General features: G+C 35.2%; 1 protein-coding gene across 1 annotated transcript; it reads right to left on the bottom strand.

Moving 5' to 3' along the window:
* Positions 1-7,715: 7,715 nt before the first annotated feature.
* On the bottom strand, positions 7,716-27,476 carry LOC134539052 (sorting nexin-6). The gene is made up of 11 exons (XM_063380760.1): positions 27,267-27,476; positions 27,130-27,180; positions 23,975-24,079; positions 23,329-23,439; positions 21,372-21,493; positions 20,382-20,710; positions 20,169-20,284; positions 19,146-19,328; positions 11,874-11,937; positions 10,834-10,919; positions 7,716-8,599 (listed from the first exon to the last, which is right to left on the bottom strand). The coding sequence occupies exons 1-11, from the start codon at positions 27,270-27,272 to the stop codon at positions 8,549-8,551; spliced, it is 1,224 nt and encodes a 407-aa protein (XP_063236830.1). The 5' UTR covers positions 27,273-27,476; the 3' UTR covers positions 7,716-8,548.
* Between the last annotated feature and the right edge of the window lie 5 nt (positions 27,477-27,481).

The raw sequence follows: 27,481 nt of genomic DNA, 5'->3' as shown, positions 1-27,481 counted from the left end.
ATGTCACGACCTGAGATCATTCACGAAAGTTATTTGGTCGCAAACCATTCCCTCCCCCCTCCTAGACCCTTCTGCTAGCAAAAAAAAAAAGTTTTTTGTGACTTCACATCAAAGATACTTTGATGCTGTTACCAATTTCTTTATTCCACATGATATAGTCTGAAGCCCTAGACAATAGCTTTGCGTGCAAATATTTTTTTTAAACGTTCAAAACTCATCCAACAGTGATTTAAATCACCAATTTCCTCTTCACTGTCCTCAAACGTTAGTAATTTACAAATCTTTAGTGCCAATTTATTTTTTATATGATTAGAGCATGATTAATACCAATAAATTGTTTGTAATGCTTCATAGTACACACTCATATTGTAAAGTCTGAAGGTACCACAAATAATGCAAATGAATAACGGCTGAGTATGTTTATAATCCCATACAGTGAATTGGTATCATATACAACAAAGTTTATTACCTTTCCGATCCACTAATGTATAGCAGAATAATTTTTTTTTGAGTTCATGTAGAAAATCTTTTAACACAATATGCCAATGTTTGTCACACTAAAACCCATGTATTGATTACTTTATTACACTTAAAGTTACAAAACACCAGCAAATAATATATTTCATTCATCCTTTTAAATATTATGTATGTTTTCTCTGCTATTCAATTTATGAACATTAAATTTTAAAAAATAAAATTTAAAAAAAAAAAAACATTTATAATAAATTAAAAAATTATAAAAAATAGTTTTACAAAATTTTTATGTGAAAAATAAAACCAATCTAATATGGCTTTCCAAACAGTGAATAGTCCACTGCCTTTTGTGAATGAGTTTCTCACATTTTGAAAGTTTTAACCGTTACAGTGAACCTGGACAAAACTAACCTTTTTTTTGTATGCAACATAAGTCAGTGGCTCTTAAAGCCAAAACATTACATGAACATTACAGGGAACACCTTCTGTAACATCGTATGTATGTACAAAGAAACTACCGCCAAGGCAACTCTGCCCTTCAACAAAGCTAAAAAATATAGATTTTCTCATAATCAATTCCACATACACCACTATCTATACATTTATACATTACTTCCCAACATTTTTCATAACCTTCACTGATAAAACCTCAAGGCCATTATATACATTTTGCCAAAAACAAACTGTAGAATTTTTTTCCACAAGATTAATTATTCAAAATTAATTTTTTAATTGGCAAACCAACCGTGGAAGGAGATTTTTCACAGAAAGGCAGTATGTACAAACATGTGAAAGAGTAGCTGCGAAACTCTTACAATTCCAGTTAAGACTTAAAATGTTTGAGATTAAACATTTGTATCGGTTCACAGTTCACGCACTAGCTGCACATGTACTGAACAGGCAACAACTGTTATAAATCTATGATGAAAAATGTGGTTTCCACCCTAATTTGTGTGGTAACTGTAGCATTAAAGATCGCTGTACGACTGTAGTAACATCACCATCAGCGTCAACACGAATGAGGTTACATTGGTTGGACTAGGCCCAGAGTACAAACATAAAAAAAAGGATGTGTTAAAGAGTTGCATCTTGGATTAACAATAAAAAAATCTTGGCAGTTTTTAGGCTTGAAAAAGCACAGGACTTAGCTCTCAAACCTTGTTGAAGTTAACATCTGTATCCTAGTGTTAACTGCAGTTACTCATGAGTCAATCAGCAATTTCCTCCTTGCCTTTACGGACTGGGCGGTGAAAGATTGGAAAGATTCCCCAGGACAAATATTTGAGAATATCAATCAGAGCCAAACATTTATAAGAGTAAAGATGGCAAGTTTCCGATGCCTCGAAGCTAAGCAACACTGCTCTTTCAGCACCTTGTTCGCAGCATATTGTACGGTACTGGACAGGTAAAGTAATATTTCGACATGTGCAACGGTGAAGACGGTGGCTGTCGCAGTTAAAATGAACCAACTACAATCACATCAAAGAACAAGTCGTGTACCATATACGTACCGCGAACTCATCGGAAAAGGCTACGTAAATGGTATTGCTTCCACAACTCGAGAGCCACAATGATTTGTCATTGCATACAGAATACAATAAGTGGCCAAGATGATCCCAGGAAAGGTTTCGCACAGTGTCTAGTACCTTTGTTAAGAAAAGTTGTTCGTTCAAGGTACATATTTTTGTTCCAAGGTATCTAAAACATAAAAAGACCTCGTGAACCAATTTCAGAAGCATTTGGTAAAATTTTCTTACATTTTTTTTTTTAAAAATACAGAGTCTCAATATATATCCAAGCAAAATTAAATATAATATGAAATAGATCAACAATAATTAATGGCGATAAACATTTTAGCCGACAGTCTCCCACTAATTACAATTAATGTGCGGCTATGAACTGAAGACACACGCAAAAAAAAACCAAATGCAATTTAGCAAACGGCTTCTGTAAATTAAAAGTTACCTAAATGGTTACATAACTTCCAGCTATGACTTTTCGATGACTTTCTTCACAAGTCCTGCAGTTTCTCACTTTTTTTGTCACACTCGAGAATTTCTGTGACCTTAAGACATCCTGTAAATGTGGTATGAAGAATAATTATTATTTCATATAATAACCAATATTTTACAGGAAGAAAACACATTTACCACAACAAATTATGGTACCTACATGTAAATTTTTAATAAAAGGGTGAAGTAAGGGAGGGGTGCAAAGAATTAAGCTCAGTTTTTTTTTTTTCAATGTCTCCATGTTTGGAGGCTGAATACTGATAAATTAAGTTCCATTCCAAAATTTATACCAAGGTGAACTGACGCTTGGTAATTTGTTAGCTACACTTTCACAATAGAGTACCACATGTAGATGTTACATTATGATACAAGTCTCCTACATTTTTCACGTATTGTGTGGTCACAAATCACCTCCTGTAGTTTGTGTCTAATTGGCATACAATTCACCATTAAATACTACAATAGTAACAAAATTATCATCTTTACAATTATCTAGCAACACATATGCAACACAAATATGCACATAAATTTATTTACAATATCACAAGTAATGTTTTATATATATATATATTACATTACAACATTTGGTCACCACCATGAAATGATTGGATATTACATGCCACATAACATATATGTAATGAATATTTGTCTTAACAACAAAGGAACAACAAACAGAGCATTATTTTTTTTTAAATCGCAGTGCCGCAATGATAAATTTTGTGACAAATTCAACATCATGCAAGTGAAAAAACTAACAGTTTAAAAATGTAGTGGTTTACATTCAATTTTTAACTTTAAAGTAAACAACTTAGCTTAGAAAGGGTTTTGCAAACAGCATTTAATCCACTATCACGCGAGATACTGAATTATCCTTTTAACTTAAGTCTAAAAAATAATTAACAATTGTTCAAGCCCTTATTCATGCAATTCAAGAGCTTTTGGGATTCACGTAGTCAGAAAGTTCATTGTAATTGAATTGATAAGTTTTATATATATATTATATATATATAAAACAAGCGTTAGGGGAATTAACTTTTCATTCCCTATCATCAATCCATATATTAAATACATAATTAAGACATATCTTTACTAAAATGAGTGCTTGTTTTGTTATTGAAATAAATACGACCAAAGTCATATCCATGTGCATGATATACAACACTGTGTTACAGATCATTTGCACAAATTCTACAGCAAAAAACCTGAACTGCTACAAAATATAACCACCGACGAACACAAATAATTTCACAAGCACAATACAGATACACGAAAGTGAAAGTTCTAGTGTTTATATTTAATATAAAAAATTTAGAAAACATTCCTGGTTGCAGGAACAGTAACTGCCACAATGAAATAAAATGAAAAGGACATGCAACAAAAATGATTTCTTGCACCTTTATGTAAAAAGAAAGTGTTGTCAATGTTTTAAATAGTGCAAAATGCTGTGGAACTGACAAAATACAATATTACACTCAAATACCATTTGACCAGCTGTTACTATTAACTTGGCACAAATAAAATATTTATGCAAAAACATAAAATTAGGATTTTGTAAAATATTTAATATAGAAAAATTAACTTGCTGAACTATAAGATTCCTAGGTAAATTTATTTTGGACTTCGAAAGTTGCACGGGAGCGTAGTGGAAATTATACACTCCCGTTTACAACATACAACTAATAATTAAACATGACTCAAAATGAACTCATTAAATATGTTATATGCATACAAGGATAATCAAACACTACTTTGGATTAGAGCTTAAAAGGCATAAACTGTGGAGTTTTACAATAAAATAAACACGCAAAAGACCTTAAATTTCATACAAATGCTTAGCAGTAGAACTCAACAGTTCATAAATTTATTTTTTGTATATTTATTCAGAAATGTATAAGCAGTTTTGTCATTTTTATGTATTCATCTTGTAAATTCTTGAAAACTTATAAATTATTTCACTGCTGAAATTTTAAATTAAATGTAAACAAAGTACAGTTTCAGAAAAATGTTTAAGACCACTCCTCACAAACAGTTTAAGTGATGTGGGTCTCACATTATTTTATATCATGCCATTCTGTTAATTCTCCTGAAATATACATAATAAAGGGAATATTTTGGTATATCTGGAGTTAATGTATTTGTAATGGTTCAATAGTTACAGATTATTAAAGGTTTTATAAAATAACCTAAAATTTAACAATTCTTTAAGATAAAAAATTCATAGTTAAAAATTGGGTTTAGATATGGATATGATTTTGTTTCGCCATAGAGAAAATACCAAGGAGCATTAAATGCAAGTCTTAGAAAAAAATTAAAAAAATTATTAACTTAAAAATTTTGTTGCTTTATCATTTTGAAGTTAGGTCTAAAATTGTGTAATTTGGTTTTTAATTTTTAGTAACCTTATAAGTTCCTGTTTTTAATTTCTGTTAATACCTTCTTAATCTATGTGAAAAGTAGAAGATTTTGGTACCAATAGAATCAATGTAGCTAAAATAGTTAATAAGTTACATAGATTTTTAAGTTTTATTAAATAACAAGAAATGCCAAAATCCTTTAATGAAAAAAAATCATAGTTTCGAAATGGGTTAAGATACAGGCATGAGTTTGTTTCACCAAAGCAAACATACCAAGGGAAAATGTATGCAAGCCTAGGAAAAAATTTAAAAAAATTATCAACTTAAAAAACATGAAGAAGGAAAAACAAAGAAAAAATTTAATTTCTGTTGTCATTTTATAGTCACCATGATGTTGGCAACACACTTTTCCTTAGGATGGCAACATGTGTTCTTTTTTATGTGATGTAAGGGTAGGGTGTAGGCTGGCACACTTGCTTTGTAAGTTCCCGCCATTCAGTTGTTTCTTTCTTCATTATTTGGAGGTTATGTTTGTTTAACAGAGTTGGAGACAAAAAGTTCACTATGGGAAAAAAGTCTGTGGCTGAAGCAACTAAATGGCAAATTATTGGTTTACTAAAGGTTGGAAAAACACACAGACAAATTGCAGAGGTTTTGAAAGTGTCAAAGACTTGTGTGCAACAAACAATTAGGCGATACAATGAGTTTGGAACAGTTGTTGACAGGCCAAGGTCTGGCTGCCCGAGGAAAACATCACGTAGACAAGACCGCAAGTTATTGCAACTGTGTAGGAAAGACAGGAATGCTAGTTGTAGTGATCTTCTGAGAGATCTAAGGGCCTCCTGTGGCAATGTTGCCATAACAGATCGCACTGTATGCAACAGATTAAATGAGGCAGGCCTAAGATCATTTTTTGCAATCAGGAAACCACTTCTCAATGACTGTCACAAAAGGAAGCGACGCGAGTTTTGTAGACAGCGTTTGGGATGGTGTAAAGAAGCTTGGGAGAGAGTAATGTTTTCTGATGAATGCCGTTTTGAACTATTCCCCCGACGTAAGGTTCGGGTTCGCAGAACAATAACTGAAAAATTTCTGCCAGCTTGTGTTGCCCCAGCAGTGCAAAAAGGAGGCGATGCAATCATGATCTGGGGATGCATCACCTCAGAGGGTCCTGGAGAGTGTAAGGTGGTGAAAAATACGATGAATAGTACCAGATACTGTGAAGCTATGGAGGAAGTAATGATTCCTTCAGCACAGAGGCTACTAGGTGAAAATTTCATTTATCAGCAGGATAATGCCCCATGCCACCGATCCATGCAAACAAAGCGATGGTTTGAAACCAAAGACATTGAGCTGCTACCCTGGCCTCCTCGTAGTCCAGATTTAAATCCTATCGAGAACTTGTGGAACACAATGGCATACCGGCTGGCAAAACAGAAACCCAAGAATGGTGCAGAATTAAGACTGGCAGTGCACTCACTATGGCAGCGAGTGACACGTGAAGAGTGTAGGAAGCTAATACAATCTATGCCTGACAGAATCAAAGCATACTACAAGGCCAGAGGTGGTCCCACTAAGTTTTGAACTTTACATTGTTACTGTTTTTTTAGTGTTTCTTTGAATTTTTAAGGTTTTCTTAACATAATATAATACAAATGGATGAATACTAAAATGAAATGTGATTTATTTGTGTGGTCTTAAACATTTTTCTGAAACTGTATATATAAAGCAGTAAGTTTCATTTTAAAAGGTATTATTAATAAACCCCTTAACTTTCATTTCAAAATAATACAAAGCCTCAAGTTACTTAATTTTGTAATGCTTATTATGGTATATTAGCAATTTGGAAAGTCAGTGCTTTTGTAAGTTTTTAGATATCCAAAACAAAACTGAATTACCCAAAAACCAATCATTGCGCACAAAAATCTGATGACATGATCGATCTCGACAAACTCATCCAACAAGCCCTAAGTATTGCCCGATATGCATTTATGTAGTTACAAAGTTTCTAGCAACAAATGAGTTGAAAGAAGAAAAAAAATGGAGTTTTGACATTTTGTCCATTGAGGCAAGATTAATAAAAAAAACTGACAAGGGTTATTAACCCTAAAAATAACTTTAATTTGCCAGAGTCACAACTTAGCAAGTGGAACACATATTGCCCCAGATTTAGCTTTGGGTGTTCAAGGTTTGGGAAACTCAAATGTGCAAAATTCTTGTTCATCAGCCCCTCACATAATTCTGAAACGCTGATCATGGAAGGGCAGGGGAGTTGGAAGTAAGTCCCTAAGGCAATAATTTTTTTAGGCCCATTTGCAAATTCTAGCCCACATGTCAACAGATATTGGCTTTTAGTATTTAATTCATATTTTAAAAAAGTTTCATTGACTGTGAAAAAATTCTTATCTCTCTGATACCCAAAAAAAAAAAAATACAGGTACTATTTATGAATGGTTAAAGGAATGTGAGGGCATTTATTTTGCTTCAACAGCAACAAAAAAAAAATGTCTCTAACGTGACTGAACAAAAAAATATTTTTCACTTAACAGATTCTGCGCTGCCAGTCATTCTATACAGTACAAGTTCCGTTCTCTATTCTTGTAGTTGTTGCATCATTTAAGACTTAACCCAACTGAAAACAATCGTTCAAACATTAATTTTATAATTGAACTGTAGTAAATTCCCTCTGGGTAAGAACAGAGTACGTAAAGACATCAAACGTATATAGCAGTAGGTACCCGCCACGCACCTACTTTCAAATAGAGATCCCCTACAACTGTCAAACATTTCGAAAACCTTATTTTCCCTTCACCATAAGTTCCACAAGCATTCAACTGAGCTACTTGCTACCATTAATCTTTACAATACTACAAGATTGAGAAACAAAATATATTTTATTTTCTGAGAATATTTACAACACATTTTTCATATGTAACATGAAACAGTATCAAAACATGCTTAAAGTTATCGTCGTACCACTTAAATTACATTTAGACTTCAGATTTCTCATAAGAAGCAATACAATTGTAGTAAAACCAAATTCACTAATTTAGTGTAAAAGTTTTGAAGAATGTTTAATAGTGCTTTATAGCAAAAAGGGGTGCAAATGCCTTTAATCAATGCATAATTAAAAAGGAAAACTAATGACATAGTACATAAATATTAAGAAGCTTGTCTCAGCTTTTCAAAATATAAAAAAACAAAATTCTTTATTACATAATTTCTACAGATTCCAAGGAAAAAACAGGAATATTACTAAAGTTACCAACAGACAAACAATGCTATATAGGACAACATTGATATGTAAAAAAATTTGAAAACAAGTACGAGGAATGTGCAGTAAGAAAAGACAAAATTCAGATTATTAACAAAAAATAAATACACCCTGGATTTACTCATTTCAGACCCATTTAACACAGTAAATACATGCAATAGAAAAAAATATTGTCATCTTCAACACGCTTTGCACACAAAAAACCAAAAACACGCATTTACTTGCGAAGGGAGAGGGGGACACACGCAGTAACACACACTGTATTCAGTACACAAGATGCTCGAAGAAAGAAATGCAGCGCCCGGCTCGCGACGGGCGCAACGGGGAGGTCGGGGAGGGGGGGAAGTGCGTCGGGGCGGGGCACGCTCTGTCGGGGGCGCCCGCTAGCCGACGAAGGACGAGAGGTCGGCAGTCGCGACCGGCAGGAACGGACGTCACTCCTCGTTCAGCGACGCCAGGCAGTTCTTGAACAGCTGGACCTGGGCCTGCAGCCGACACGACAGTCACACGCCTCGATTACTGCTTACTACGGGAAGTGCGACTCGGACCGAAATACACAACTCAGTGAGTATAATATTTATTCGATCTAAGAATCAAAATATGTACTTTACGAAAAATAAAATCCAAAGATTTATGCCAAAATTCAGGAACAATTCTAAAGTTTCCAAGGACAATTCCACCTTTCCAAGGATTCATGGACATGAGGCTACCATGTCAACTGTACCTCGTAGGACACGAGGCTATCATGTCAACTGCACCTCTGAGGCATGCGATACTGACTCGCAGACACTGGAGAGCGGGTTATCCCTGTATTCTTATAGTCTCCCTTAATTACTCACTTATCTTTTTCTCATGGACAGTAAAGTGAAACTTTGACTAACCATTACTGACTGGACCAGAACTGCAGCGGATAACCGAATAGACTGATAACAGAATTATTTTAACAAGTAGAAACATAAACGTGATTTTGCTGCGGACTTCGGCTGAAAATAAAAACCTTCATATGTAAATAATTGGTACATACATTTCGAGCCTTTTTGTACAGTAGGATGTAAAAGTAATCTGTACACAATTTCAAAGATTTTTGGTTGTTAATATTCAACACATTTTGTTTAGACGAAAATGGTCAACAGAAACTGATGGTTCAACAGGTTGGGGTTAATCAAAGATTTACTGTATCACATTTTTGACATAATTTGTATTTAAGAGATATATTTTTTTCAATTTTATAGGGAATTTATTTAACAATTCGACAATTAATTCTATGTCTCTTCTAGATGTACATATTAATTTGTTGAATCTCTGGACAGGTTTGAATACTACTAGAAAGAGCAAAATTGATTCAATTAATTGTAAGAAAAGTGCATTTTAACCAAAATGGATGTCTTACACCACCGAGGTACAGTTATTTATTTTTGTTTTACATCTCATGAACTAGGACATTAGAACTAGGATTCTGCGAGTACTTTTTTTTTATTCAAATCAAATTTCAAGTCAAATATCAAATTATTCAAGAATATTAAATATTTTAAGAGTTGTTTGAACCTACAATGAAACTTTATTTTTTCATATTTTACAGGAGTCCAAAAAATAGTAAAAAAATACAGTTAAATGATATATCTAGCAATGCTTTTTCTTAACCATGAAAATTTTAAGTTTGAAAAAATTTTTTGTTGATAATACTTACTGCATACATAATAGCATTTTTTTTTAAATTATTTTAAATCATATTCACATATTATTTCTAACACATAAAATAACAGGTATGAACTGTTTTGTAGAAAATAAATTCAAGTTACTCAATAAACCTTCAAGGGCTTCATGCAAATTACACTCTTCTCATTTAAATTTTTTTGTTAATGAGTCCCAAGTATATATATTGGTAATTAAAGACAAAAATTTTTTACTTGAAATGTTGAAACAAATTTCAAATCATTCACAAATGTAAAATACTATCAGAACCTGGCAGATTTTGTCCTGCCAATGTTTATTTATTTACCTATTTATGCCTAAAATGGATGTTTCATATGTAATTTGTATATAATATTATCAGTCACTATTAGTTATTGAGAATTAAGATAGCAAAAATCACAAGATACTGATTTTCTTGACATCTCATTTCTATCAGGGTCAACTATGACAATGACCTGTGATGAGATGAAATGAGAGGTTGGGGGAAGTAAGGATACCCCCAGAAACCCCACAAGATACTGTAATAGGCAGTATCACATGTTCTCAAAAATGAGAAACTGCAATGTGGGAGGTGAGTAGGCTGACCAATCAACAACTTGGATCCTCCTTTCCACATATAGTACTAGAAACTGCACGAGTTATCACTGGTTTTGTTTCCAGCCACAAGCAAATTTAACACCCAATCAATTACAAAATTAAGCAAAAAATTTTAAAACAAAATTTGGCAAGTTACCCAAAATTCCTTTGCTTTACTGGAGTGCGTTCTTAATATTTACCTGAAACAATGTTGAACTTAGGTCTTCTCAAGTACACAAAATGAAAAATAGGAGTCTTTTTAACATAAATTACCTGCTCAAAATAAAAAATTGTAAAGTTATCAGGTTGTAGAAATAAAGACTTAAAACGACATTTCGGACAGTGCCTAGGGTACAATAAAAAAAAATTAATCCAAGAGACGAGTGCAGCAAAAATAACCTCAGCACACCATACACTATGAAAATAGATAAAACCCGGTTGCAAGTCAAACCTTTGCATGCTTGATTTCCAACTCTGCGAGATCAATGAGGTTCTTGCGGAACGCACACACACGTCTAGATTTGAAGTCCATCAACTCTGGAAAAAAAAAATATAATTTTTTTACAGCTAAAAACTTACAGCACTGATGCCAAAATTAAAAATATTTAATGCATAAAAATTCCAAATCAAAGAAAGGCTAAATATTATAATAGGAGGCTATCTGGATAATAGTAATAATTTCATGAACTATCACAAAACTATGTTGAGGAATGTGCAAGTTACAAATTTCAAAACAAAATTATACTCCAATAATTTAGTGCGCAAAACAATTTAGATATCATACCAAAGAATGATATTCTAATGATTTTTTTTTTTTTTTTTTTTTTTACCGCAGGTTGGGAAGAGCAATGTTTTTAAGTTTGTCACACACTACAAACATATCTTTGCTAGATAGCAGTAATGTTCTTTCTTTGCAACAGTTGTAATTTGTTTTCAATAGCTGTTTGCACAAGGATCTGTGAATATTGCATGTTTACTGCTGCTGATATTAAGTTATTGCTGGGGTTGTAACAAAACAAAATGGAAGCACCCTTGATTAGTCATATTAAAATTTAAATAATATGAAGTAGGTGGTTTTAGTGCCTTCACTGTATATTATCCACTGTAACAACAAATTTTCAATTAACTTCATGATTTCGCATAAGCATGTAACCATATGCTAATCTTTATGGGTGCTTTTAAAATTGTGCAAAATGTCAGCATTAAGAATTTTTTTTTACTAAGTGTGAATTTGAGTTGATTAATCATGACTAAGTCAACTCCATAAATTCTAACCCAAAATCCCAAAAATATTTAGGGCGTTAACTTGAATCACACAATTGGTTTATTTAGAGTCTAAATCAGCCAAGGGCTAATTTTGGCAGTGTATAAATAAACCACAAAATACAGAAATATTTAAATACATAAATTAATAAACCGCACACCTAGCAGCTACAATTCACACAGAGCCAAACTGCACAGTTTAGATCTGACCGCAGGAATGAAGCTCACCTTCTTTCGCCTTGTCGGACATCTGCTCAAACTTCTCGCACGCCTGCTGCTGTGCCAGCTCCGCCTACGCCGGGAACACACACAACTTCACTCCCCTCGCCACGCGCGCACACAACTTCACTGCTCTCGCCACACGCACACACAAGGACACCTGGGGCCGGTCAAGCGGTGGACAGGTTTCACCTGAATCTACATCAAACTGAAAGGAGCATGCACTCAAGAGTCGGATCCGGATGGTGAAAGGCGCACTGGATAAAATTAATTCTAATTAAATTTTTTTAAGGCAATTTTTTTCTTTAATTAACTATGAAAAATGGACATAAAGCTATTAAAAAATTAAGACTGGAACCAATATCTAGACTATGTTGTAAGTATTTAGATATTAAGCCCTGTTGCCTCTGTTTTATTGGAAAGAGAGTATTCCAGACAATCCTGTATCCACCCCTACATATACAGTACGGGCCAAAAGTCACTATGGGGTTATGAAGGAGGAACTGTGGAAATTCCCGGGGGTGGAAAGGGGGGAGGGGCCCTGTGGAAATTCCCCGGGGGTGGAAGGGGGAGCCATGGTAATTCCCAGAGGAGAACAGAGAGAAGTGGGGCAGTGTTGTAAATTCCGAGTAGGGGGAGGGGGGAAGAGCGGACCAAGAGTTTTGCACATGGATTTTAACCTACAAGTCATCTCTGAATAGGTGCTTTTATGTTCTGCATGCAATATGCAGATATATACAATATACCCAAAGTTGTCCATAACACAGTTTTGAATTTACGTTTATCAAACTCATTTCGTAGTCACAATTTTGGAAGTGCAAGTAGGCCCCCCTCTGTGAAGGACTTCTCACAAAATCAAAATAAATGTACATATATAAAAAAACTTGAAATTTGCACAGAATATATTTCCATACAAAGAAAATCTACCAGAAAAATTCAGCTATTAAAAAAAAAATCAAAGTGCACACTGCCTAACTAAATGATATTAAAAAAATTTAATAAAAACTGAATTATTTAGTTCTGTTTTCTTTGACAAATCTTTAATCTCTAATCAGGTATCAGAAGTAATACAAAGTCTAAAAATGACCAGTAATTATATAAAAAAAACACTATTTCACAAAGTAGACCAATTCTTTTTGGACAATTATCCTGAAATGTCACGTTTATTTAAAAATAAAACCCATGAAAACTATCAGTTCAATGCTTTCAGATTTTTTTTTTTAACCTTAGCTAAAGAACCATGGATGTCATGCAACTTGCTCTGCACTCAAGCACACATTCGCAAGGAAATGCAATACTGTCATCACACATGCACTCCAAAAAATTACTTTGCAAACAACCCAATATTTTTTTGGATAACTTACAACACAGAAAAACTGAAACCACTCACAAAACAACCGCTAACTTTGAATTAGTTCAAAGCAATGGAAAATGCTTCGGGCAAGAGCAAGCAAAATTTAAATAAAAAAAAAAAAAATGTTTCGAATAACGCTGAATAAAACAAATGTTTTATAATAAAAACATGTATATCAGAAGATGAAACAACGAAATAATAACTATCAACTATGTACCTAGGGACATATTTATAATCTTAAAACTTATTTTAGGATTTAAGTTTTTTAAAAAAAAAAACATATATTAAAAAAAAACATTTCGCACCACTTAAAATATAGGATACCTCAAGAGAATAATTTTGTGCTTATGATTAAAGATAAATATAAACATAGCATGCTAAAAAGTCCTTGAATTCATTTGGCCGGGAACATCACAAATTCGATTGTTTCAACACAAGACATGTACTTTATAAAAAAAATTATTTTCAGAGTAATTTTTTTTTTTTTAATTAAGCGTAAATGAAATTAAATTTTATTCTTAGTAAAATTAATTTATAGATCCGAACAGAATATTCACTGCCTTGTACCGACTGCACAGAAGAGTCGAGAAACAGTACGGGATCTGGCAAGGCATAGAAGCGCATCTCCCACACAGACTTGGCCACAGCAATAGAGCTTCGCGGAGACCAGATGAGCACGGCGCGAGGGCGGAGGTCGACCCCACAAGGACTTGCACGGCGCCGAGCGAACCAAGGAAGGGGCCCCGTGTCTGTGGGCGAGGCATCGTGCCGCTCCAGCGCTGCCAGGGAGAACAGAGCTTTCAGCCCGACGGAAGGAAGCAGAGACGAAGCCAGCGGTGTCTGAATCTCTCCTTCCCAGGGTTTAAAAGGGTGGGAAACAGCAGGCGAGCAGAATAAGTAATTTACAGCTCCTATTCTGCGTACAGGTACCGGGAGATTATCTTAGAAGGACTATTGTAATTGTTAGTGAGCTACAATATGTATTTTCCTCTCAATTATAGCCCGACATGCCTCTAACTTGATGTATGTTTCATGTATTAATTTAGCATACATACAACTTGTTTGAAAGAAATCACCAAACAGTTTACTTAAAACAAAAGTATTAAAAGCAATTTAAAAATTTTAGTTTTCTTTTCTCAAGCAAAATCATTACTTAAATTTATGTGTGTAAAAGTTGAAAGTTATAAAAGTCTACTATTAATGTGTAGCAATCAATTTTCTTTTTGAATTCAATTAAAGAAAATTTAATCAAATGACCCCTCCATCACGTAAACCCAGCTACGGCCCTAAAGGAAGGTCCAGGAATGGGCAATAAAGGAGAGTATACGCGTAACGAGGGGTCGAATACCGTTCTCCAATCTGAATCTCAAATAAGAATCCCAAAGAGCATCACAAATCCACCCCTTTAATACAAACCTTGATGTCCGGTGGCAAAAATAAAATAATGTTCAAGAAATTAACAATATTAACTACGCTGTTTAAAAATTTAAACATTTCATTGTTCGATTCATTAATTTTCCAGAATCAATACATAATGTAATTGATTTAGTATGTATATGTTTACACTTAAAATGTACCTCGGAGAACGGTGATAAGATAGATACAAAGAAAAAAATAGGCCTAGTTAACACTTCAGTACTGATTTTTTAAAAATTTACTACACATCCTCAAATACGTTTCTTCAAATCTTTTTCCTTGGAAATAGAATCTATCGAATAGCATTGATTAGATGATATTTGGTGATTTGATTGTCTGATCCCTAACAAAGCCCCCAAAGTTAGGTTTTACGATAGTCCTGGGAGGAAGCTTAGCTCGGCAGATGCAACACGCATTAGCACTCTGAAGAGGCGTAACCTGGATAGAAGAAACTGCAAAATGCATGTAGAAGGAAGGTACCAACACACATTTGTTTAGGAAGATAGTTTCATCATTACTTCAGAATGAATGCTTATGGAACACATTATAGAAATTAAATAAATTTTTTTTAGATAATAATGACAATCTGCAAAAAAATATTGCATTAGACAAAGTTAAGGACAAGATTTTGTGGAAAGTTGTGATGAAACCGAAATAGCATCATATTGTAACTATAGCATGTTACATCCTTAAGACTGCAGTGTGCCTTTAAAAAGGACTTTACTCTTTTTTCTAGACAAAAAAAAATGCTATTAGCACTGTCCTTGTTTATGTGTTCTTTTGCCATATGTACACCGTTGAGCAAAAATATTTAGATATAACTTTGTAAGATAGTAAAAGTTTTTAAAAATTAAACTCGAAAATTGTATTTTGGGAATTAAATTTTTAAATGAGGATCTTTGAAATTAATTTTCCTGTTGTATTTTATTAAGAGCATCATCTGATTTAATTATTTCTAAGGATTGGTAATTGAAAGATGCCATTTTTTTATATTGCTTATTTAAGCATTTTTTATTCTCAAAATAAATATTTTCTTTAGCTCTTTTGAGCATAGAACATAATTGTATGGAATCCCGGTTATTTATCAACAGTGATGTATTCCTACAAATAGCTTCTGTGAAATAATAATTGCTGTTTAGGATTGAATTTCTTTTCTCACAATGACCACAACTGTGATAATACTGTCAAAAAGAAATTGATAATCTTAAAAAAAATCAACAAACATCAAAATTAAACTTATTATAATTAAAAGTGTTGTAAAAAATAAAATTTTACTGTTATCAAGCTATAAAGTTATAAATCTGGCAACAGAGACCGCCATTAATAATTATAGGACAAAATGGATTAAAAAATGTACTATATTTAGGAACTGTTAGAACATAAATTCTGCTTATTTTTATTCAAACCATGACTATTTTGTGCAGAAAAAATATTATGTAACTTTATAACATCTTCTATGCACCATCATCACTTATTAAAATGACACCAATGTTGACATCTTACATTTTAAAAATGTAATCAAGATAAAAATGAAACCATAAAATCTAGTGTAACCATAGTTACCCATAGTTCAAGAACGTCTAGCTGTACGAGCCAAACAATTTTACTACTCACACAATTTTTTTTAATGACTTGTACACCAAGGCATTCGGAACCTCACTAAAGATTATTCCGTAAAGCTACAAGATGCTGCATGCTTTCTATCACGCAATTTTAGGGAATCCATTCGTAAACAATGCACCTAGAGCAAACAAATCTAAAGGATGCAGCTAACATGGCACTTAAACAGCTATAAAAAAAAATACAGCAGCAGGGTCTAAAAGGGAGGGTCACACAAATTTACACAATGCACGTTAACATCGGGTGCTAGGAAAGTCTACAACAGCCGATCCAGATTCTGTGAGACATTACTTACATCCGCAACTTCCAGGGCCTGGGAAGCGAAACACAAGCATACACTATTAGAGATGTGTTCGTTTGTCACACTAACACACAAACATCCACACAGGAAAAAAAAATTGTGTTGTGTTGAATTCAGACTAGACGTAAAATTTCAAACAACTGTAGATACCTTCTCGACAATACTGGTTTAAGAGTTCCGCAGTTTAATAGTCGACTTCAGTCTCCACTATGTACATTGCATAAACAAACTATATCCTAAATAGATTAATACCCTCTTGTGCAATCAAAAATTACGGAGTTTTTAAGGATCCCTTAATTTATCACCTTCACTACTATAGAGAGATAAAAAACTATTTGCAATATTAAAAAACTCCCTCAAGAAAATAACAATGTTTAATAGTTAATGCACAACAATTTATTTTGTTGGTTAGTTCAATTCTTACAGATCAGCCTTTTGGTACAGACTTATCTCTGGAACACATATCTAACCTAAGCATATGGATTATCTGAAATGAGTAGCCCAATATTTAATTTGATCACCAACAACATTTACTTCATAAGTTCAAAGACAGTACAACACAACTTTTCAGTTTAAAAATGTGGTGCAAAAAAAAAATATAACCCAAAATTTGCCAATTGTACTGTGCGTGCACAAAGCGCTGTTTGCTGCAAAGTCAAAAACCAAAGAACATTAAAATATCCACATACTTGCACACTATCAGTCTATCATAAGTTTTTAAGGATTCTTAGTAAAATTTAAGGACTTAAGGGCCTTTATTAAATTAAAGACTTTTTAAAGATAGTAACGAGGCATATGAACCCTGTATTAGATGATCACCATTTAGTTAATGACAATAAAATACCCACCTATTTTAATACAACCAAGCAAATCATCATTTTCATTACACAAATTTATTTTAACTTTTGCCTTTAAAAATTTTAATTTTTTAAAATGAAATTGTAAATAGGGTACCCTAATTTCTTCAGGAAAAGATAAATACAAAACATGGGGAAAAAAATTGATTTTTTTTTTCTGAATTTTTCTAAAAATATTTTAATAAAAAACATATAGCACAACGTAATTCATTTTTTAATCAATGCACTTCCTACTATCTTGGAAAAATTCCTTTCATTGGCTATTTCTACTGGGAATATATCAGGGATGTCTGAAGTCACAAGTTTAAGATAATTTAATGTTTTGTCTTTTTTCAGAAAAATCAATACATATGATTTAGACTGCTTGAGTTGGAGTAATAAGCACATCCTGCATACCACACACAATGTAGGAACATTTAGCAAGCTAACAAAATGCCACTGCTTGTAAATAAAAAAATTGCACAACCAAAAATAATCTATGTAAAAGCACGATCAACTGCTGAAGTACATTTGAAACGTCAACACACTACGATTATTGCAATATATCTGAGCATCTTTTCAACTATCTTGAAAGCATGCATTGTGCAGATTCGGAAATACTATTGCAAGGATTTTTTTTTGTCAAATTTATAAGTAAACACCACCCCATAAATATACATTGTCTTAATATTTGTTACAAATTATTTTCCGCTCTTGCTTAATGTACAGAGTAAATGAGAAAAATAATTTTAACATTTACATGTACTTAAGACTTCCTCTGCTATAAATATATTGTGAAACCTAAATTTAATCTTACCAAACAATTAGTGATAACCAAAATGGTTGCGCAGTGCGAGGATTTCCATTGTTAATAGCACTGTAACCCCCCCCCCCCCCCCCTGGGTACCATGAGGGGTGATAACGGGGGTTTTAGCTCAATAATCCAATAAAATTGCCAAAGCCAGCGCGACCTCGGTCCTGAATTCCAGATTAAAAACTACTACTGTACTGCATTATAATTCTAATTTCTGTAGATGAAAACTGTAAATTCTCTCGTATAATAATCAGTTCCTTGAAGTCATGTCCTATCACAAACAAAAAAATGTCAAAAAATATGTGGAAGGGGAGAAGGGTTTTTTTCAGAACACTATAAACGTCTACTCAGGTTTCCAACTGGCACGATAGATTTCGTAGTAATTTTTTTTGACGTGACAACATCTAATAAATTGAACGCCGGCTGCACACACGAAAAAATGTCCAGTTACGCTCATTGTACGCTTGCGTCGCATCTACCTCTCTTCCACTCGATTGCAACAACCCTTCGATTTGACTTTTTCGAGGCACATTAAACTTGAAACACTCCCATTCGGTTCATACTTTTCCTATCATCGTCCTATCCTTAACAGAATAACACAGATTGGAAGAAGTTAAATAACAAACGTGTATAAAAGTTATAGTTAAATTAATCTTTGTTAAAGTAATAAACATATTTGAATTAATGAGTACAAATAAAAGTAAATTTATCTATTAAATTGTAGATTTCATTTCACTCCTCCTTTGTATCCATACAAAATAGTGATAAATTCAATAAAAATGATTCAATTTTATTCATAAAAGTATGCAATCATTTCATCAAATGTTTTGTTATGACGTTGTCACGTTAAACCATCGTCCGTAAACCGACTTTACAGTCTACAGATTTTTTTTTAACTTGTCAGTGACAACTCTGGAGGCGGGCAGCGCCGGGGACTCACCGCGTGGACATCCTTGTTCTTGGTGCGGGCCTTCTCCAGGTTGCGGTTGGCGTTCTCATAGTCGGCGAGGCAGCGCAGGCGCCGGTACAGCAGGCGCTTGGCCGCGAACGAATCGCGCATGTAGTAGCGCAACGTGTCCGACAGCTTCAGGTCCTCGTCCGACGCCACGCGCCCCTCGATCTTCTGCAACACGCGGGGCAAGCGCGCCCTCCAGCGACAACCGTCCCGGCACAAGAGCGACAAACAGCGACAACCGTCCCGGCACAAGAGCGACAAACAGCGACAACCGTCCCGGCACAAGAGCGACAAACAGCGACAACCGTCCCGGCACAAGAGCGACAAACAGCGACAACCATCCCGGCACAAGAGCGGACCGGTCACATATTCCCAACTGGACAAAGACTCGCGATTGGAACAAACGTTTAGAAGTTTTAGTCTCGATCAAACTGACAACAAATTGCAGGGTAAAGTAATTATTCCCCAATCAAGGCGATGGTACAAACTTTTAAGCATTATCGTCCACACAGATCTGAAAAAAAAATTTCCCCGACTTTCCCATCCCCTCTCCCCCCCCCCCCCCAGGACAAAATTTAATTTTTATTTGTTTTTAAAACAAATTTATCTATTTGGCATAGGTATTTCAGAGATAAAAGATAGTTCAGCCTCTGCCATCCTCGTAACTGGCCTCTTTCTCATCCAAACTTACATTATTTGTTTTCATATTCAACAGAACCTTGACATACCCCACTTTATAGTGTATGACTAAACTAAAACATCTGAAATAAAAAAAAAAATACTTTCACATCCTGGGTGAAAGTATTCTGGAGAATGACATTTAACACTCAAACCAACATCACTGAGGAATTTCCCTTACTTTCCAAAATGTGGACAGTGATTAAGAACTTAATAAAATTTAAATATCTAAAAAAAAAAAAAAAAAAATCAGAGATGAACACGTACAATTCAGCAAAGAGAGAAAATTTAAAAGCGTTAGAGCAGATAGAAGAAGTAACCTGTACTCACCCGAGCTTTCTCGAACGTCTCCGCCACTTTGGTCAAGAACTTCTCAAGGTCGCTGCTGTCGATTGTCGCAAGCTGCACCAGTCCGGTGGAGATCTTGATGTAAGAGTCTGCCACATCTGCAAAAAAAAAAAAAAAAAAAACAAGTTTTCCCTTCCGGTCCAAGGCACGTTGAAGCGGACGAGATCTCAAAACCACAAGCGGCACGGCTGCTACCTTTGTGGCGCTTGGTCATGCGGTCGGCCTTGGCCGTGGCGTCCTTGAGGTGGTTGTGGTAGTCGATGAGGAAGGTCTTCTCCTGCTCGAAGAAGTCGTTGACGTCCTTGATGGTCGCCGACAGCAACAGCTCGTCCGTCGTCTTGCCGAAGGTCTTCATGATGCCGCCCAGCATCTCCATGCGGTTCTTGCCGCGCACGCACAGGTCCTGGTCGTACTCCAGGAACACCCGGAAGTTGTGGTCATTGCGGAACACCGGGTGGTTGGCCAGCCGGCACAGGAACACCTCGTGCATGGCCACCGTCTTCTTGAAGGTCGCCAGGTACTCCCTGGGGCAAGCCACACCGTCCCCTTCGGCATCGACCGCACTTCCGGACTCTTACAGCTACCACACTGTCCTGTTTCACCGAACACGAAACACATATCAGTTAAATTAGCACGGACAAGATTCTATTGTTTAACTTTTCGGCCAATTTTGTTTTTTAAAACCGGAGATTTCATCGAAAAAAGTTCTTAAATTTGAGTCACTCAAAGGTATAAATATCAAGGTTACGACATGATCATCGCGCACTACCGCGACACTTGAACAGGAATCTTGGCCTGCAACAGTTATGTTCCGAGAAGAGTGCAAAACTGAAGATCACAGCAGATACTTAGTTAAAGCCCTTGTTTAAAATTTGAAAATAATTTAGATAATATAATTTACTATGTATTTAAAATAACATATTTTATGTAATTTTTAGTCATAATCACAGATTATTTGTTATAGGTACATAAAGTGTTACAGAAAATCAAAATTTATCAGTAACTCTTCTTAGCTTAATACATAATAAATATATTTTTTATTAAAATTTTTTTGTGCATGAGATTTACTTGGTGTATCTATTGGCAACTAATAAGGAAAAAAAATTATTATTTTATTTGAAATGTTGAATGATACAGCTAATTATTCACGAGTGTAGGATACGCTCGGAAGAGCCCGGCACTCACGCTTCGAGCTCCTGCTTCATCTTGTTGAACTCCTCCTTGGTCATTGTGCCCTCCCCCTCGCCCAGCTTCTGCAGCTTCTCCCGGGACGCGTCGAAGTCCGGCCGCGGCGGCGCCGGCGGGATCTGCGCACCATCACACAGGTTCCCTCTCGCGTCCCCTTCGCGCTGACGTGGCACAGTCAGACCATCACTGCCCACACAAGCATCGGCAACTTCGCCGAGTCAAACCAGCGTCAACAAAAGTCTCAACGGCAATACAGAGTTCTGAAAATGTTAAACGTGAGATGCAACCTGCCGCAAAAACAACAGTGTCTCAACGGGAATACAAAGTTCTGGAAATTTGAAACGTGAGATGCAACCTGCCGCAAAAACAACAGTCTCGACGGGAATACAAAGTTCTGAAAATTTGAAACCCGAGATGCAAACCTGCCGCAAAAAACGGGGATCGCTGTACCGGAATGAAAAAAAACTTGAGCAAACTCAAAAATTGCAGTAATGCTTCCTGGCTGCCACGATCAACAGCCCAAAATCTGAAAGTATAGAGATTAGATTGCTGCCTCACTACAGAATGGGCCGAAATACAAACATGCCATATTAAAGACCTTTCAGTGAACTTTAAATTATGTATTTATTAGTGATGGACAAAATCTGAATTTTCTCTATAATCCAAATCTCGAAATGGAATCTCTAAGAGTAATTTGAATATACCCCTCAAATCAGAATCGACGTCACAAAGGGACAAAATTAAAATGACACCCAAGGAATAAAAATGTTAAACTATATTTTTCTTTTTTCTTTAATAACTATTCGCTTCCTTCATTGCATATTTATCTCAGAGACCGCCTGTGTGTTCAGTCAACGTTTATCTTGCATCATCCCCCATGTCAGCAACACCTTTAAAGAGAAAAGCTAGAAGCTTTCAGAGCTAGTTTACCTCGCTTTTAATAGAATGTGCTAGTGGTAAATGCGCTAGTAGTAAATAATGGCAGACACACATTTAGTAAACAGAGACAGGAATTATGCTAACAGATTAAATAATATTTCCAATAATAGAAAACATTAAGTTTGTTTCTTTTTAATGTTATTAGTACTTAAATATATCTCATACTAATAACACTATTATTTTGTAGATCAGAAACGATGTTAGCATCCACTTAGGAACATTATGCCCAAGCCCTGTTACGTAAACAATGTGGTACGTGAATTTTTTGAAATTTCATTTTAGTTTGTTAAATCTCAAAAACATTCATTTAAATGTACTTTACATGTATTTAGACATATATTTGTAAAATAATTTAAACGGGGGTACTATATTGATTCAACATAAGTCAGTAGGCACACTTCCCAATTGGAAACAGTTTGGTTAACATGTACTAGTATGAAAAAAAATGTATTTGATTAATGCTCTGTTTTCCTGGAACGAATTAGAGAGTTACTTCGAGGGGTGGGTGTTCATAAAAAAAAACGTCAATTTGGCACAAACAATAAAGGAATACTAGAAAGAAAGAACTGACAACTACCACACATCATTATGCCAAACTGTTTCACCTTCACAAGTTAAACTTTTTTTTTTTAGGTTTATTGCAGTATTGGTGGAATGAAGATAAAAGTGTCAATTATAACCTTATTACAAGCTGGAAATTGTTTTTTCTTCCCAGTTTTAGTAAACATGAAAGGAGAATAGTAACAAAATCTTAAAAAATAAATACGTTTAAACACCAAAAAATAATTTTCATGTAGAAAGACGTAAGTCACAAAAAATCAAATTTGTTTCCCAATTATTCATATAAATGCAAAATAAAAAAAAAAAATTTTGCACTGTGCAAGCAGTTTGAACCACCTTACGGGTCACCACCAAGTGTTGACCATGTACAGCGTTCAAGTGAGTTGATCGCTAGTTTCCCCACTAAACCGAATGAGACTGCACGTGACCAAGGCTGGTGAACCAGTGGACTCACGATGAAACCGGCGTACGCCTCGTTCTCTTCGAAGCGATCGTGCAGCCACACAAACTCCTCGTGCTGGCGAACCACCAGGAATTCCGTCTTCTGGAACTCTGGAAGAGTCGTCTGGAAAAGAAAAAAAATGTCAGAAACACATATTTGTGTTTTTAAAGTTGTCCAATATTTCCTTGCCAGAATTCCATGAGGGTGCTCTACAGTGACAGAAAACTACCACAGGAAATGTCAAACCCTTCCCACTTTTAAAACTTTTATTATTTTATTAATTTTTTTTTATGTTCAGAGAGGATGGTTAAGAATCCTGGTATGATGTAAATAACCACGTGTCCATTTCAGAGTTATCTGTGTATTAGCATGGTTCTTTTAAGACCATAAGTTACATTAGTAAATGTCAATTATTTCTGATAATTTACTTGATTGAATACGAATCATCCTTTACTCACATACAAGAGGCTCAGAAATTAAGAATTTCTAGCTTAAAATTTCGATCGTTGCTACTATCTGTTATTTTCTGTGCATTGAACTTCCGGACACCTGTGCTGTGCCCGTGCTGTTGTGAATGTAGCCCAGTCTTGACAAACAGCTTGAAAACCGGCACCATCCAAATGAAACACAAGGCTCTTCTGCACACCTGCGTACTTACTTTTGTGTGTACGGTGAACTTGACTTTGTCCTTCTCGCTCAGGGCGTCCGAGATGTCGACCATGAGGGAGTTGTCCGTCAGGTCCACGGTCTCCGACCGCCCCGGCTGCTCGGGAGAAGAAATCAAATTGCAACTCGCTTCTCGTCCAACTTGTTTCATCACATGTTTAAACATGGAGTCATATGATACTTGTGTGTTCTCACTATGCGGTCGGTCCGACAGGGACCGTGTGGCCACAAGCGACACAGATCATTAGTAATTTTCCATGATTCAAAACAGTACCAATATAACATCCAAATGTGGAAACTGTACAAAAATTATAACTTCTTTGAAAATAATTCTATTAACTGTGGCACTTCAAATTTTTGGAAACATGACCACAGAGTAACAATGCATGTCCCACGTGTCTGCATAACAAAAAAAAAAATACGACTGCAATGGCAGGTGTAAAATTTTTAACTCAAAAATAGAAAAGCCGACATTTATGTTTTTGGTAACTCTTGACAAAACCACACACAAAATACTGCTGTGACCAATTTATACACTACACAGTAAGTATTACACAGACCCAAATAATAAAAAATATTTTAATTACAACTGAAACCAAAAAAAAAAAATATAAAAAAGGTACTTAAATAACTTATAAAAGTAAGTCCGATTTGTAGGGAAAAAAATTCATACGATTATTCATACAAATATTATCAATTGTCTTCATGAAGATAATCAAAAAGTATTTTGAAGCTATAAAAACTAGGCTGTAAAAAGAGCCTGCCTAGTCAGGGGTGTATCTGATTTAGTGAGGCGGGATAAGTGCTATATTGCTGGTGCTTCTAGCGCAGTATCGCATCTAGCGCAAGGCTCATCGTGCACAAGACAACTATGATATCTGTGCAGTAACCTAAACATTGTAGGGCGGAGAAATGAAGATAAAGGCGTAATCCAAGTCCCTGAAGTCCTTTCAAGAATCTGTACTGGTTGTTTACGCCTGAAAATTACTCTGAAAACACACCTTTCAGCCATTTTCACTCTAATAAAAATAAAGTTAAAGAACTTAAATCAGGAAACAAAGCTTCTTATCGGCCCTCAGCGAGTTCTTAATCCCTTTTTGTAAGCAGACTCCAATAGGATATCTCGAGTAGTTTTCGAATTGCGTTGTTTTTCCTGATGCTCTGCACACTGTGTGTGTACCCAGGTAGGCAGTGTGTAAAGTCGGGAACCTGGGATAAGCACTCTTCAGAGAAGATGATGGATGGAGAGACTGTGATGAAGGAGGTCTGGAAGACGGAGAGGGGGTGACACTCATTCCCAGCAAGGACAGGGAAGGGAATGAAAGAGTCGGCTGGTAGACTGTTGGAGGTCGAGGAAGTGGGCATTTAGGAAGTGGTGACAAGAGGATAGGGGAGGGGAGAGGCGGGATGCTCACCACTAGGCATTAGCCCAACTTAAAGATAAATAGTAAACCCGACAAAATACACCAAAGTAGTACATGAATAAAAAAAAAAAATTAAAAAAAAAAACATTGTAAACAGCATCATTTTTCACTGTTGATAAAAATGCATTAAAAAGATTGTTACTTTTAAAAAGGGGTAAAAAAAAATCTAAATAATAACACATTTACTGTGATGTTGAATATATAATATATATTCAACTGCAAAAGTAGAATGTGAACTAAACTTAACAGTTAAGCTGGGATGTAGGAGTCCCTTGCCCCGTTTCACGCGGCTGCTTTCCTTATTCTGATTTGCATTCCCGTACTTAAAGGTTCCTTGTTAATAAGTCGGATGTCAATGATAAGTCACTAGAAGCTACCATACTTGGCCCTCATGAGTAACATGGCAGAGCATTCAGGTTATGGTTGATGAACGGGATGTGTGTGCGATATGTGAATTGTGTAATTTATTACTTATTATAAATACTACTAGAAACAAAACTCTGTGTGTAGAAAAAAAAGCCATCGGTTATATTGCATACCTTACAAAAGCAAGCATTGGAAAATTATTTCAGCGAGCGAAGCCGCAGGTAATAGCTAGTCTGTTATAATTTAATTATTTCACGTTGCATTATGTTTTCATGACGTGTGAAGCAGACATAAAATGATCAGGTAACAGATAATGGAAAGTGAGGAGCATTACATGACAATCCAGTCTCCTCAGTATAAAATCTGAAATGGCTTGCATCTCAAAGATGGATTTATTCAAATGACAAATAATGGAACACAAAAACACAAGAGTGTAAGCATAGTCTATACCGAACACTCCTAACCAGAGTCATTGAAAGATAAATTACTCTAAAAGCCAACACAGTCAAAACATTCCAGGAATGCAAACCACCTAGACAATAAAGGGTAAAAGTTCCAATCAGATATCCAAGTTTATCCCCTGATCCTGATGGCATGATCCTGTAAACGTTGATCCTGTGGTACATGATGCTTGCCGTTTTAAGTTAGTACGTTGAAATATCCTGCAGATTACGAAAACTTGCAATATAATAATGGACAATGATCATAAGTTTAACAGAAAAGAAAATATTTCCACAAGACCTGACAAGTTTTTATTTAGCCAAGATCTTTCGACGTACTAAATTAAAACGGCAACTATAATGGTCCACAGGACCATGCCATCAGGATCAAGGGATAAACTTGGATATGTGATACGGAAAAATTATCACAGTGGAGCACTACGTAGCCATCACAAACCTGAACTGCCCTATTTGACAGAAAAATTTATATTTTCAATTCCTTAAGAAAAAGTCAACCTTGTTCAATTTATATCACAAACTCACAGAGGTATACCCAAACTTATGGCAAAACTTCACTAGAACCATACACCGAGTAAACCATGCTTATTCAACACAATACCAGAGAACATACTTAAGATTTTACACACTTCCTATTAAGGGACTGCTGATAAAATAAGTACCCCGAGATGTAAAATAACTTAGGATTTATTGTGTGTTTATTTCTCAGTACTAGTGACGTCTATGGTACTGCGAACAGACTAAATTCTGACGGTTTGAGCCTAGACTTAAGTGTCACATCGTTTCAGCTTGCTAATAACAGTTCCATTAAGCCAACTAATGCAATGTCACACGCACTTGTAAATTCTACGCCTACGTAATTATAATTGTGTTATTAATTGTTCATAATTAATACCAACTTTTCTGTTATCTTCATTGTTGAGGATCTCAGTGCCGTCGTCTAATCCGTCCTAAAATAAAGAAAAATTGTTAGCGATTCAACGATCGAGTAAGGTAAAATGCCACACTACAACTACACCATGACAATTTAACTCACCATCATGGCTGCAGTTGAATACAAATTGCACACTAAAATGAAATAAACAGCTAAAACTTTCTTCTATCCCAAATATTCGTCACTTGCAAAGTAATCGGCGTTCACACACCGTTGCTAACGTGGGGAAAATATGACAAGCGCGGAACATACATGACAGCACCGAAAGTACGCCCCAAAACTATTATCAATTAGACGCAACATATGAATGATGATAT

The sequence above is a fragment of the Bacillus rossius genome, chromosome 14 (genome assembly GCF_032445375.1).
Source record: "Bacillus rossius redtenbacheri isolate Brsri chromosome 14, Brsri_v3, whole genome shotgun sequence".
Taxonomy (NCBI): Eukaryota; Metazoa; Arthropoda; class Insecta; order Phasmatodea; family Bacillidae; genus Bacillus; species Bacillus rossius.
The sequence above is the reverse complement of the archived record's forward strand: the minus strand, read 5'-3'. Positions and strand labels throughout refer to the sequence as shown.